Source organism: Vulpes vulpes, chromosome 14 (genome assembly GCF_048418805.1).
Source record: "Vulpes vulpes isolate BD-2025 chromosome 14, VulVul3, whole genome shotgun sequence".
Lineage (NCBI taxonomy): Eukaryota > Metazoa > Chordata > Mammalia > Carnivora > Canidae > Vulpes > Vulpes vulpes.
In genome coordinates, this window is record NC_132793.1 from 78675080 (window position 1) to 78687448 (window position 12369).

Below are 12369 nucleotides of genomic sequence, written 5' to 3' on the forward strand. Positions count from 1 at the left end.
AGGTTATACATTCTGGATACCAGTTTTGGGCAAGTTACTTATGTCACAAATATGTTCTCCCAGGTGGTTCCCTGTATTTTCACCTTTTGAGTAGGTAAGATCATAGATGCTTGTTCTTTGTAGTTTTGCTGTACTTCCTAAAAATACCCCAGAGCAAAATCATAATACAAAATATGTGAGTTGGGGCAAGCCTGTTGGGACCCCTCTCACTTCTGAGAGCTTTCTCTGTATCCTCACTTAATAAAACTCTATTGGTTTACTCACCAAAAATAACAGTAACAAAAACAAAAGTAGATGAGTTGGATATATTAGATTAAACAGAAAAGAATATGGAGAGAATTCTGGGCAAAGAGGATCAAAGAGAAAGAATCAGAAGTAGGAAAAGAGCAGAAAAGTAAGGAAACCATTTTTACTGGTTAAAAGATCAATTAAACACATCCACTTTTATTTTAAATTATTATTAAACATTACTAAATAACATTCAATTAAATGAATCATCTAAATGAAAATAATTTCCCATTTACTCTAAAGTTGAAAACGCAATAAAAATAAACCTGAGGCAAGACAGGAACAACTAAATATGATGCTGTTAACTTTTCAATGCATTAAATCAGTACTTCACTGAACTTGATTTTGTAGACTTTAGATACACAAATCACACAAGACCCACAGCTCTACAACTCTGAATTCACCATAGCATATGATAATATTAGGCCTAAGACTGGGCATGCTAATAAATATTAAACCTAATTTTAAACAATCTAGGAATTTCAAGTCAAGTTACCACTTTGGCCAAAGGCTGTGTAAGATCCTAATTTAACCTATTCCTAAAATACTATGTCTTCATAAATTTAGGTAATGAGCTATAAAATATGAAAAGTAGGAAAAGAAAAAACAAAAATATAAGAGACGAAAAATTCAGTTCCTTAAAGGAGTAAAAGAAAATGGCTTCCATCTTCATGTTTCCATTAAATAATTGTTTTTTGAAAAAAAAATTGTATTAATAGCACAAAAGTATTTGGAGTAACTACTGAAGCTACTGTCTTCTTTCATAAATATTAATAAAAATATGATAGAAATATAAGTAAAATAAAAGATATTCTCAAGAAATGAAATACCACCATTTTAAAGACCTACAAAGAAATTTAATTGCTTTGAATCTTAGACTAAATATTTTTTAAAGTGAACCATGTGCTTACTCATAAACTAAAGGAATTCTAAGTAAAAAAAAAAAAAAATCAAATGGATAATCCTATTTTAAACAATTCTTTTAACACAGAAAATAATACTCTGATACTATTTTCCTGAAGGTAACAAGACCTTCATCCTTGTTCTGCCAAGCTAATAGTCTTCATAGAACTTATGATAAATTTTAATTATGAATGCTCATGAGATATCTGAAGATACTAGGAGCTAAAATATGAATATACAAAGTCGTAGAAGTTACTGAAACAAATATACTGGTCCAGTACCAATAAAGTGGCTCAGTGCTAAAAAATTCTTTTTTTTAAAAAAGATTTTTAAAAATTTATTTGACACAGAAAAAGAGAGAGATAGAGTGCAAGCATGAGCAGGAGGAGGGGCAGAAGGAGAGAAAGAAAATTCTCAAGCAGACTTCCCACTGAGCACAAAGCTCCATGCAGGGCTTGATCTCAGAACCCCTTATGAATCAGATGCTTAACCTTACCCCACTAAGCCACCCAGGTGGCTCAGTACTGAAAAATTCTTATGCTAAACTAGGTTTGAGAGCTCTTATAAATATATTTTTAAAAATATGTTTTTATATTCACTATAAAACATGATAAAGAAACAAATCACTTTCTGATTCCATTCCTAATTTCTCATTTTAAAATTATCTCTAACAGGACCAATTTCTGATTGATATATAATAGAAGTGAAATTCTCACGGTTATCCCAAAGGTGTTTGCAGAAGTTAATTAGTACATATTCCAAGTTCATATAAAGGAAATGTCATTTGGGGAGGAATTATTGCACTTGCCTTTCACTACATGAATCCATAAACTTAATGAAGAAGAAAAGATTCATTGATTATAAAATAACAAGTTTCTATCAATAAAACGTTCAGTGAGAAAATGTTCAATGTTCATTTAAAAAATACATCAAGAGTGTGTCTGGAATTGTTTGGTTTTGTTTTCTTTGATGCTGAGTACTTTGTCATCAATCCCGGCCTGAAATAGAAAAGAACACACAGTTAAAATGCAGGAAGGTATTTTTAAAATGTTTTACAAATCACTGATTTTTAAAATTTTACTTGGTTCATAAGAACAAATTTCAACATCTATAAATTAGACCTAAGAATATAACAATTTTATAGCCAGCTTAGTTAAAACTCAAATTAGCCATACCTTTTTGGTTTTGTTGCAGTCTTCTGCACTCTGCCTGAGTTATCTTTAGAGGAAGAAAAAGTCAAGAAATTCCATAATGAACAACATGAAATAATTAAAATGCTGTATAAAAAGCTAAAGCTGACTGATTAGAGATAATAAAAACTCCTTTAGTACTATATAATTCATATTGAGACACATCAAAAACTAACTTTATTGCATAATTTCTTTGTAATTTACTTATATTATTAGTATTTCTCTTAATTTATTTTTTTTTTAATTTTAATTTTGAAGTTGGTCTTCAGTTGGACTACCAAAAAACAAGTTAGAGAGGCTTTCTGGCTGTGTGATTATAGTTATTTACCACTCCTTGCAAAAGTTCTCTGAAGGACTTTCTTTTTTTTTTTTTAAATTGAAGTATAGTTGAGATATAATGCTATATTAGTTTTAGGTGCACAACACAGAGATTCAACAAGTTCATACATTACGCTTATCCTCACCACAAATGGAGGAACCGTCTGTCACCATATAGTGCTATTATAATACTGTTGACTATATTCCTTATGCTGTACCATTTATCCCTGTGACTTACTTATTCTATAGGAATTTTGCCTTTGGTTAGATTACCCAGCTCCCTCAACCTCTGAGTTCATTCTGTGCTAAATCAAGCCCAGAATAGTCTTCCCAAATTTAAAATCTAATGGCTTCAGGTAATTCTAACCTATGCTAAGGTAACTAACATTTCCCTAAATGGCAGTGTACACAACCTATCCCTTTAACAGTACGTGCTTTAAATTTAACAACAATCTCAATTTTATTTTAATAAAACAGTCTTAGAAAATCACTTTCTTTAAAATGACTGTGAACTCTAGCTCTGAAACAAATAATATATTACAGGTTAATTAACTAAATTTAAATAAAATTGAAAAAATAAAAAAAAAAGACTGCAAACTCACCAGTACTTTTGGTGTTTTCTCTGGGTTGGTTAGCTAGGTTAACTTTATCCTTTCTCAGTTCCTGGATAATGCCCTTATTTAAGCATACATCCACATGCACATTGAACAGGGTAAGATCTGAAGTCTTTTGTTCTAGGTTACAAACAGGACAAACTAGAGCTTGTAAATAAGGCTGGGAGGATTCTTGCCGACTTAATGACGCAATATCTTCCAATGAAACAGTAGAGGAAGAATTCTGACAACATTTCTCAATATTAAATGGTTTACTTGGAAGACTAGCACATTCCTCTTTGCTGTGCTTATCACTTAAAGCATCTACACTTTCTGCTTTAGCTGGGTTATCTTCAGTCTCTGGTAGCTCTATAAAATTGATTTCTGAATTCCTCTGATGGGTTTCATAATCCTGTTTCTCACTCTGTGAGAAAGAAGGATATACATTTTCTTTCTTGTTAACTTCTGTAGAGGAAGCATGTGAATGTGAGAACATGTTAGAGGTTCCACTGATTGAAGGTCCATCAAGACATGCATCTACATGTTTATTAAAGGCTTCTAGACTGATGCTTCTTTGCTCTCTAAAGCAAATGGGACAAGTAAATATCTGAGAGTTATTTGAATTCTCTGATGTTTCGAGATTCTCGTTCATCTTCTTCTTTAAAACTTGAAATGAATGTGATGTCTGTAAACTTTGCTTATCCACAGCTTCACATTTAAATGTGTCTTGGTGGCTCCATTTCCTTTCTGATCGCTTTTTATCAAAGAAACTCTTCTTATGAGACATTTCTAAAGATTTTAGAAACTGATCTTTGTCAGTATTCTCTAGTATACACCTAGGGGCTGACTGAGATTGGTTTCCAGCCTGTAAGAAGCCAATGATGCTCCTTTGTTGGTGTCTCTTGTCTTCTTCATTGGGAAAACTAGATAATCGTACACCTAAAAAATCAACCACAATTAATTTTGTAACAAAGCCAATTCACTTATAATCCATAAAAATATTTTGCATAATACTGTTATGACATATATACAAAAGTATGTTTAGCGAAAAATAAGCAATACTGCGTATTTTCTGAATTAAAGTATGCTTTTTCAAAATAAGTACTTTGCATGAAACTTACTCTCCTTTATCAAACTGGATATCACTAAATAGTATCTGTTGGGAGTTGGCATGATTATATGTCTTTCAACTAATATCTGACATAAGATACCATTAAATACCAACTAATTGGAGTCAACTTCACACACTCTAGCTCTTTTTTCCCAGTAGGCTTTGTTTTTTAGAGCAATTTTAGGTTTACAGCAAAAGTGAGCAAAAAAGTACAGAGGTCCTACATATCCTCTGCCCACACCATGCAAAGCCTCCTCCAATCAACATCCTGCACCAGAGGGGTATGTTTGTTACAAACGATGAATCTGTGTTGACACAACATTAACACTCAAAGTCCATAGTTTACATTAGGGTTATTCATGGTGTTGTACATCCTATGGACTTTGACATGTGCTTAATGATATGTAGCCACCATTATAGCATCATACAGAATAGCTTCACAGTTCTAAAAATTCTCTGTGCTACACCTATTCATCCCTTCTCCATCCCCTATCTTTGACATCCACTCATCTTTTCACTATCTCCACAGTTTTGTCTTTTCCAGAATGTCATAGGGTTTGAACCACACAGTATTTAACCTTTCAAATTGGCTTCTTTCACTTAATAACATACATTTAAGGTTCCTCCATGTGTTTTCATGGCTTGATAGCTTATTTCTTTTACACACTGAAAGATATTCCATTTTCTGTCCCAATTTCCATTCACCTACTACTGAAGGACATTTTGGTTGTTTCCCAATTTTGGCAGTTATGAATGAAGCTATTATAAACATCTGCTATTTAGCTCTTTTAATCAACATACTTTATTCAACCAATTACAAGCGTGTGCTATGTTTCATATATGGAAGTATAGCTAATGATTCAGTCTTAGCAGTAAAGTTGGCATCTGGAATGCTTATCCATGTACATCCTCTCACCCAGTTCACTTTAGGAAGTTGGTTTGTTTATCTGTTTCCATTGTGGCTGTAGGTATGGTTTTGTATTGTGACAATCCCATGTCTGTAATTCTGAAATTTAAAAAGCTCTGAAAATCATAAGCAATATATATAAGATGACTGAATTGATATGAGGCTATTTAGAGTCTTTCCAACTTAGTGTGAATATTCTCTTGTTTTGCTACAAAAGTATTAGTGTGAGGGACGCCTGGGTGGCTCAGTGGTTGAGCGTCTACATTCAGCTCAGGGTGTGATCCCAGGATCTGGGATAAAGTCCCATATTGGGCTCCCTGCATGGAGCCTGCTTCTCCCTCTGCCTGGTTCTCTGCCTCTCTCTCTCTGTCTCTCTGTGTCTCTCATGAATAAATAAATAAAAATCTTAAAAAAAAAAAAAAAGAAAATCTGAAAAGTTTTAAATTTTGAAACATACGTGGTCCCAAGAATTTCAGTAAGTGGCAAGGAAAAGAATAACTGCAGTTGGTTCTTATGGGAATTAAATTAATGAGCATGGTTTCACATACATCAGGTTCTAAGAATTAAGAAAAATGGAAGTATAGGTACAACCTCCTAAATATGTTTAAGAAATAAAATGAAGGACAGAATACTTCCCAAGTTGATTTCTTTGGGAAAGTCTAGCAGATTTAAGAAAAAAAACCAAGAAAAGTCATACCCATAAGTCTTAATCTCAAGGGATGTGGAAAATCAGCATCAATTTCTGTTCTTAGCAACTCTTTAGCAATAGCAAATATTTCTTCTGTAGTAGAAACAACAGATGAAACTGTAGATGCACGAGTTTTTACCTCAAAATTTACATTCTTCAGTTTAATGGTAACAGTTCTACCCTGTAACAAACAGAATACGTAATATACAGTTTTCTAACTTCTAGAAAATAGTTATTTTGTAGTTTAGAAAAAAATCAGAAAGATATCTTATATACATATACTATAGAAGTATAATCAATTATTTATAAAACATGGTAATGAAATCTATCCAAAAGAATTGAGATATATAAGTAATTTATTTTAAAAATTCCATTTTAGCCAATAATTATTACTCCCCTACTCAAATGAGTTTTTATAAAAGAAGTTTTTATATAAATGGCAACATGAAGTGATCATTTTTCTTTTTACTAAGTCTCTTTTAGAATTCAGTACCTAAAAAGAGAGGGAAAAAAAGCTTCTTAAAGAGGTCTCCATTGAAAGGGTCTTGCAGATAGCTCACGCTTACTGTGTGCCAACTATATGCCAAATACTATGCTAACCCACTTACATGTAAGAACTCCCTTTACAGTTACTGTTTAATGGATACAGAATTTAAGTTCGGAATAATGAAAAAGCTCTGGAGATTCACAGTGGTGATGGTTGCACCATATGCACATAATTGTAACTTAAAAGTGGTTAAAATAAAAAATATTTTACTACCTTCTGGAAGTTCTGAGAGTGGGCTGACCTACTGACTCACTTCCAAAGAACAGAATATGGAAAGATAAAAATAGTGACTTCACAGTTCAGAAGCCTAGGAAACACCAACTTAGGTGACAAAGGTTAGTATCATTTGTGATAACTTGTAGTTACCATACACCTTGATAGAATGTAATGAGGACACTTCACCTCTGGTATTTTTTCTAAAAATCCTTAACCCTGGTCTAATCATAAGAAAAACATCAGCCAAACCTAGATGGAAAGACACCCTGCAGGATACCTGGTTAATACTCCTTAAGACATCAAGATCATGAAAAACAAGGAAATACTGACAAACTGTTAAAGATTAAAGGGGATTAGGAGACATGACAACTAAATGCAATGTGGTTCCCTGGACTGAACCCTGCAACAGAAAGAGGGCATTAATGGAAAAACAGGTAAAATCCAAATAACATCTGGAGTTTAGTCATAGCAATATGCTAAAGTCAATTTCTGAGCTTTGACAAATGTACTATGACAATATAGCTAAAATAGTGTGTTAATAATGAGTGAAACTGGGTATATCAGAACTCTCTATATTATCTTTACTACATTCTGTAAATCTTAAATGATTCTAAAATTACAGGTTTATTAAAATTTTTTTTTAAATCAACTCTTTCTACGTAAGGTATAAGAGAGAAGAGTTATAAGAAATGTATGCAGAAGGGAGGTAGAAAAAAAAAGAAATATATAGATGTTCCATTCTTTGTAATAACCTTTACTGGTTTTTTTATTTTTTTGTAATAACTTTTGAATACCTTTGTATCACACTTTGTAGTAACTCCACCTATGGTTTCAGAATTTGGAAAAATATTAAATATGGACTGTTTTGAGTAAAGATTATAAAACAGAAATTTAAAGCCTTCCAGGTTTTGTTCTGAATGTGTTAAACAACATGAAACTAGGCCCTGAAACCAAGCGCCTATTCTAGAAAGTCATTGTCCACCAGAGAAAAACATTAAAGTATGGTAGGAAAGAAATTTATAATAAGCAAATAAAGTTCTAGAGACATCCTTAACTTTGTCTTATTCTCTAATATCAGTATAACTGATTTTGAACTTATTCAAATGTACTCCTGAAGTAGTAATAACTCTGGAGTTAGTCTGGAGCCAGCCCACCCTTGTACATTGCTTCTTCACTGAATGATCTTATCATAGGCCTCAATTATGGGTCAGAATTGAATTTGTCTCTACTGAGGATGGGAATATTCCTTTCTAATGTTTCTCAGTTTGTACTCAAATGCAAAACCTAACTCTTCCTTTATGGTCGCATTTTACTATCAAAAATTAAAAAAATCTAAAAATACCACATTAAAATAAAGTACCTTTAGTCCTTCTTTCTGCAGATCTTGAGCAAGTTCACTGCAAAGTTCCTGGCACAAGTTATACTGTTCTTCTGCTTTACTTATCTCACTGAATGTCCTAGAAAGACAAGAATGATTTTGGTGCATAGAGTAAACTGTAATTTAGGAATGATATAGTTTGTTTAAACAGCCTAGCATCAAGTTATATTTTCTGTAGTACAAAATAAAATTTTCAGATGAACTAAGATATGATTAAAAACATCTAAAAATCTACCTAAATAATTGAAGACCATTTATAGTCTAATTAGCAAAGGTATATTTGCTTTATCTATAATATTTTTTTAAGTTAATTAAAGTCTGATATACCACATCACTAAGAGGAAGGATAAAAAACATATGATCATCTCATATAAAGAGATAAAAAATCAATAAGAGAAAAGATAAAAATATATGATCATCTCAATAGATGCAGAAAAAGCATTTCACGAAGTATAACATCCAATCACGATTCAAACTCCCCACAAAGTAGGTTTAGAGGAAACATTTCTCAATATAAGAAAGGCCTTATACGAAAAACCCACAGCTACATCATACTCAATGGGGAAAAAGTGAGAGCCTTTTCCTTAAGGTCAGTAACAAGACAAGGATGTCCACTCTCACCACTTTATTCAACATAGTACTGGAAGTCCTAGTCACAGTAATTAGACAACATAAAAGAAATTAAAGGCACCCATATTGGTAAGGAAGAAGTAAAACTTTCACTATATGCAAATAACACCATACCATATACAGAAAACCCAAGATTCCACCAAAAAACTACTAGAACTGATGAATGAATTCAGTAAGATTACAGGATACAAAAATCAATGTACAGAAACCCATTGAATTTCTATACACTAATTTTCCAACAGAAAGAGAAATTAAGAAAACAATCCCATTTGTAATTAAAACAAAAATAATAAAATCCCTAGGAATAAACCTAACCAAAGAGGTGAAAGACCTGTATTCTAAAAACTACACAGCATTTGTAAAAGATTTTAAGATGACGCAAACAAATGGAAAGACATTCCATTCTCATGGGCAGGAAGAACAATTTTTGATAAAATGTCTATACTACCCAAAGCAATCTACAGATTAAATGCAATCTCTATCAAAATACCAATAGCACTCTTAACTATAGGGAACAAACTGAGGGCTGCTGGAGAGAAGGTAGGTGGGGACTGGGTAACTGAATGATGGACATTTCGAAGGGCACTTGATGTAATGAGCACTGAGTATTACACGCAACTGATGAATCACTAAATAATACTCCTGAAATTAATAATACACTATATGTTAACTAACTTGAATTTACATAAAATCCAAAAAAAATACTAAAAGCATTTTTCACAGAACTATTACAAACAAACCTAAAGTTTGTAATGGAACCACAAAAGGCCCCAAATAGCCAGAGCAATCTACAAAAAGAAAAGCAAAGCTGGAGGTATCCCAATTCCAGATTTCAAGTTACACTACAGAGCTATAGTAATCAAAACAGTATGGTAGTGGCACAAAAATAAATACAAGATCAATGCAAGAGAGGATAAAGCCCAGAAATAAACCCACAATTATATGGTCAATTAATCTTCAACAACAGAGGGAAGAATACACAATGGGAAAAAGTCTCTTCAACAAATGGTGTTGGGAAAACTGGACAGCTACATGTGAAAGAATGAAAATGGACCATCTTGTTATACCATACACAAAAATAAACTCAAAATGGGTTAAGGACCTAATATGAGACCTGAAGTCATAAAAATCCTAGAAAAGAGCACAGGCAGTAATTTCTCTGACATTGGTCATAACATCTTTCTAGATATGTCTCCCAAGGCAAGGGAAACAAAAGCAAAAATAAACTATTTGGGACTACATCAAAATAAAAAGCTTCTGCACAGCAAAGGAAACAACCAACATAACCAAAACACATCCTGCAGAATGGGAGAAGATATTTGCAAATAACATGTCTGAAAAAGAGTGAGTGTTCAAAATATATAAAGAATGAGACAACTCGATACAAAATACCAAATAATCCCATTAAAAAATGAGCAGAAGACATAGACCTTTCTTCGAAGAAGACATACAGATAACCAAGACATATGAAAAGATGCTCAACATCACTCAGCAGGGAAATGTAAATCAAAACTAAGATGAGATATCACCTCACACCTATCACAATGGCTAAAATCAAAGACTCAGAAACAACAAGTGTTGGCAAGGATGTGGAGAAAAAAGGACCCTTTTGTACTGCTGGGGAGAATGCAAACTGGTGCAGCCACTCTGGGAAACAGTATGGAGGCTCCTCAAAAAATTAAAAATAGAAATGCCCTATGATACAGTAATCACACTACTGAGTATTTACCCAAAGAACTTGAAAAGGGGTATATGCACCCTGATGTTTATTGCAATAGCCAAACTATGGAAACAGCCCAAGTGTTCATTGATTGATGAATCGATAAGGCAGTTATGGTATGTAAATACATATAACATTATTCAGCCATTTAAAAAAAATGAAATCTTGCCATTTACAAAGACATGGAGGGATCTAGAGAGTATAATGCTAAGCAAAAGTCAGAGAAAGGCAGATACTGTATGATTTCACTCATATGTGGAATTTAAGAAACAAAGGGGAAAAAAAAGAGAAAAATGAAAAAAGAGACTTTTAGTTATAGAGAACAAACAGATGGGTTACCAGAGGGGAGATGGGTAGGGGAATGGGTGAAATAGGTGATGCTGATTTAGAGTATACCTATTTGTTTTTTTTAGAGTATACCTATTTGATGAATACTGAGTAACATATGGAACTGTTGTTGATCACATCTGTTGTTTCTTGTGTTGTTGATTTTAGCCATTCTGACAGGTGTGAGGTGGGATCTCACTGTGGTTTTGATCTGTATTTCCCCGATGTCGAGTGATGTTGATCATCTTTTCATGTGTCTGTTGGCGATCTGTATGTCTTCTTTGGAGAAATGTCTATTCATGTCTTCTGTCCATTTTTAATTAGATTATTCATTTTAGGGGTGTTGAGTTGTATCAGATCTTTATATATTTTGGGTACTAACTCTTTATTGGATATGTCATTTGCAAATATCTTTTCCCATTCTGTTGGCCCTTTCTTAAAAATATTAATATAGTTAATATTATTGTATGCTAAGCAATGTTCTCAATAACAAAAGATAAAATGGAAGAAAAAATTCATTAAATAGGGCAGTACTATCTCACTTTTGGAATCTTCTTCCTCCTCTTTTCCTTTTATGTAAATCACAGCCTAAAACAACAATGTTTTCAAAGTCATTTACTGATCATGTTGCCTTGTAAAAGTAATTCAACTTTTCTGATTAAAAATAGTGTATGTGAGGGGTTCCTGGCTGGTTCAGTTGGCTCTTGATCTCAGTGTCATGAGTTTGAGCCCCACCCTAGGTAGAGAGGTTACTAAAAACAAATAAATAAGGAGCGACTGGATGGCTCAGTAGGTTAAACATCTGCCTTCAGCTCAGGTCATGATCCCAGGGTCCTGGGATGGAGCCCCACATGGGCTCCCTGCTCAGCCGGGAGAGTGCTTCTCTCTCTCTCTCCCTCTGCTGCTCTCCCTGCTCACCCTCACTCTGTCAAATAAATAACATTAAAAAAAAAATTCTTTAAATAAGTAAATAAATAAACTCGAAAAAAATAATGTATGTGAAAAAGGAACACAACCTTGTACTAGATCAGTGGTTCTTAAACATCTATCACAGTGGAACTTCGGTGTTTGGAGGAAATAATTTAGGGACTTCTCAAACAATGACATATTTCAGAAAACAACAGTCTCGTCAAGATTTCATTTATTTTCCAAACAAGATTGTAAACCATTGAACTACAACTCCTGTAAGCTCACTTTCATCAATATCTTACTACTTGACCAACATTTGAAGAGTTTTAGGAAGAATTTATGTGGTCCCTTCTTAAATTTCCCAAATAACACTCAGTAATTTTTCTTATAAACAAAGCTAGAAATTAAGATTTAGAATCCAGAGATGCTTGGTTTTCATTGAATAGGAGGAAACCAACATTAAAAAAAATTACTTCAGTTAAATTTTTTACCCACGGAGAGCATAGCAAGCAAAGATAATAAAGTATTGTACTGGAATACTTAGGTTAGTAATGTCAACTACTGAAAAATGTCATTTGGTTTGCAAATAGATTTTTCCATCTCAGTGATATTTTACTAAAAATATAAAAAATTAGTTTAAAATA

The 12369-nt window shown here is 33.0% G+C and overlaps 1 protein-coding gene across 18 annotated transcripts in view; it reads right to left on the bottom strand.

The window, feature by feature from the left end:
- Positions 1 to 406: 406 nt before the first annotated feature.
- POLK (DNA polymerase kappa) overlaps positions 407 to 12369 on the bottom strand; it is a 72224-nt gene continuing 60261 nt past the window's right edge. For all 18 annotated transcript variants that reach the window (XM_025998292.2, XM_072736985.1, XM_072736987.1 and 15 more), the window contains 5 exons: positions 8122 to 8218; positions 6008 to 6179; positions 3302 to 4231; positions 2367 to 2409; positions 407 to 2189 (listed from right to left, as the gene is read on the bottom strand). In XM_025998292.2, the coding sequence (XP_025854077.1) occupies positions 2105 to 2189; positions 2367 to 2409; positions 3302 to 4231; positions 6008 to 6179; positions 8122 to 8218 (1327 nt within the window). In that variant the 3' untranslated portion in view covers positions 407 to 2104. The remainder of the gene's footprint in view (positions 2190 to 2366; positions 2410 to 3301; positions 4232 to 6007; positions 6180 to 8121; positions 8219 to 12369) is intronic.